Source organism: Triticum urartu, chromosome 3A, assembly GCF_056163025.1.
Source record: "Triticum urartu cultivar PI428250 chromosome 3A, HENAU_Tu73, whole genome shotgun sequence".
NCBI classification, from domain to species: Eukaryota; Viridiplantae; Streptophyta; class Magnoliopsida; order Poales; family Poaceae; genus Triticum; species Triticum urartu.
The window spans coordinates 704,459,092-704,461,330 of record NC_141875.1 but is presented as its reverse complement, the minus strand read 5'-3'; the positions used below and the strand labels follow the sequence as shown (position 1 = coordinate 704,461,330).

The 2,239-nt window shown below is 41.2% G+C and overlaps 1 protein-coding gene across 1 annotated transcript; it reads right to left on the bottom strand.

Annotated features, from left to right (window-relative positions):
* On the bottom strand, window positions 1-863 carry LOC147981907 (cell number regulator 11-like). The gene is made up of 4 exons (XM_087517239.1): window positions 760-863; window positions 568-639; window positions 276-485; window positions 1-166 (listed from the first exon to the last, which is right to left on the bottom strand). The coding sequence occupies exons 1-4, from the start codon at window positions 812-814 to the stop codon at window positions 99-101; spliced, it is 405 nt and encodes a 134-aa protein (XP_087373365.1). The 5' UTR covers window positions 815-863; the 3' UTR covers window positions 1-98.
* Between the last annotated feature and the right edge of the window lie 1,376 nt (window positions 864-2,239).

The window sequence follows — 2,239 nt, the reverse complement described above, 5'->3', positions numbered from 1 at the left end:
CAACTTGAAACCCAAATGTGGCTTGGGATTGGGAAATGAAGATTAACAGAGAACTGTTGAAGACAGGTGCCAACCATCACAGCCATCAAATTCTGGATTTATTCGCGGTCTAAAAGTGCATCCATCCCTTGTTTTTCTGGTGCTGCCATGCTTTCCATCATCTTTCCTGCAAATGTGATGCAGATCACAAGTTAGTATTTTAGTCATCAAGGCATGTATTGTGAACAGGAATGTTTTATCTTATAGTATCTTGTATCAGTAAGAAGGAGAGATACCTTTGGACATGTTGAAGCCGCGATTTTCCAGCTCTTTGTACTCTTGGCATAGCGCGCACCTCTCACAGCACAGGTGAACAAGGCAGTCCATGTAGGGTGACCCTGGGAAGTTGTATTGTGCGCGCATTGAGGTGCGCTTGGTACAAGAATACAACCAGTTCCAGCCTACGGACCCTAGCAAAAGATAGAGGGTCCCATGCATGCAGCATGCTGAAAACAAGGGTAGTTAGCCAACAAGATATGGGCATTCTTTATGCTTGATCCCCAGCGTAAAATATAAGGAAGCGCATACATGATGAACCTTCGTCCACAACCTTGGCAATGCGTCCAAATGTAATGCAGGGGCACCAACAAGTCAAGCAACCTGTAACATTAGCAACAAAACATGGAGCATCGAGATATAAGTGAAATGAAGTCTTATAAACCCCATAATGCATATGCCATAAGGACGTGCGAGAAGAGCATGAGGGATAGTTGTCCGTACAGGTGCCGGAATCGCTGAAGCAGTCACAAAGCCCAACTGACCAGTTCCCCAACATGTTAATTCCTTGGGATTGTGATCTGTGGAATATGGAAACAAATGTTGTGTAGCTGTGCCTTTGTGTGCAGGAATGTCTTGATCATGTTGGTACTTATAAAGTAGCAACAACGCGTATCAATGCCCTTTGTTTACAGGTATCTGCTCAGAGTAGATTCCAGCGCACAATATTTGTTGTCTGGTGTGCTTTCTCTTATCAATGCCCATATTCAGAAGTATCTTCTCATAGTGGATTCCAGTGCACCATTTTTGTTGTTTTGTGGGTTTTCTCCTTCTACTTGCACTTAAGATTGTGTGTTGTGTTTACAGGTTTTGCTGTGATTGGTCCATCCGGGGCACATAGGGCTCACTCAGCTTGTTCTGCTGGATTGTTCCTTCGGTAAATCCTATGCTCGATCAGAATTTGACAAGTGGCAGCTACTTGGAACTTCCAGTTTTGGTGGTACAATTGATCCTTTTTCTTATTTTCCTTAATTCATTGTTTGGCAAGTAACAGCTGCTCACCATGTTGATTGGAATTCACGCACTGATGAAGATATATGCAATTGGAATCATCGGCTTGTTCTCTCTCTACATGTTGTTTAAAATGTTTGTTACTAATCATTGGGGTGCCACCTTTTGCCAAAACTATTATTGTGAAAATAAAAGAAAACAATTCTTTTTCCCATCGATTAATCTGGAAGATGGCTTAGTTAGAGTTTGTAATGCTGCGTCGATGGCATTTAAGCGAGATCCTCGAATCCATGCAGGTTGCTGCATATAGTTAGTGCCAAGATGGCGATAGAAGTACAGTAATTCCTCTCTCACTTCCCTTCTCTGCTTCTGTATTTTGCTATGGTAAAATGTATGACATTCTTGATGATATTTATACGCATCTGTATGTATCAATATAATTAATATACATGGGTACCACTGTTCTATAAGTAGTAGGTTAAACTCCTTTTCCTATTAATTAGTTATGCATCAAGTATTCAAGTCTAGTTTGTGCATACCATGCATGTGTTTGGCCAAGATTTCTAAAAGCATTAATTTAAATGACCACAAATTATAGTTGGTTTGATCCGTTCTTTTAGCCCTCAAATCGCTCATATTTTGTAACCTTGAGAGAGCAGATTGCTCTATGGCAGTTAGTCAGTATTTTTTGTATTTCAGCAGCTTAGTGTTGTTGATAAAAAGAAAAGGAATGCTTGCATAAAAATGGTATAAATGACGATCTGACGTGCACTCCGCCGAGGTATATATTTTAGTGGATTGGCTACAGTGGATTATGAAAAAGAGTTTTCCCTGCTTTATATATAGAAAGCAACCAACACCGCAATATCCGAGAACACCGATACAAACACACGCCATCACCACACAACCACACACACACCCAAGGCAAGATACAAGGGTGCCGGACACGGACACACTACCCCAACGACTACGA

Excerpts from the sequence above, each read along its gene's own strand:
- LOC147981907 (XM_087517239.1), bottom strand. The coding sequence starts at position 814 with ATGTTGGGGAACTGGTCAGTTGGGCTTTGTGACTGCTTCAGCGATTCC. Across the intron at positions 640-759 it reads CTTCAGCGATTCCGGCACCT|GTTGCTTGACTTGTTGGTGC; the intron begins GTACGGACAACT and ends CTAATGTTACAG. Across the intron at positions 167-275 it reads CGGCTTCAACATGTCCAAAG|GAAAGATGATGGAAAGCATG; the intron begins GTATCTCTCCTT and ends TCACATTTGCAG.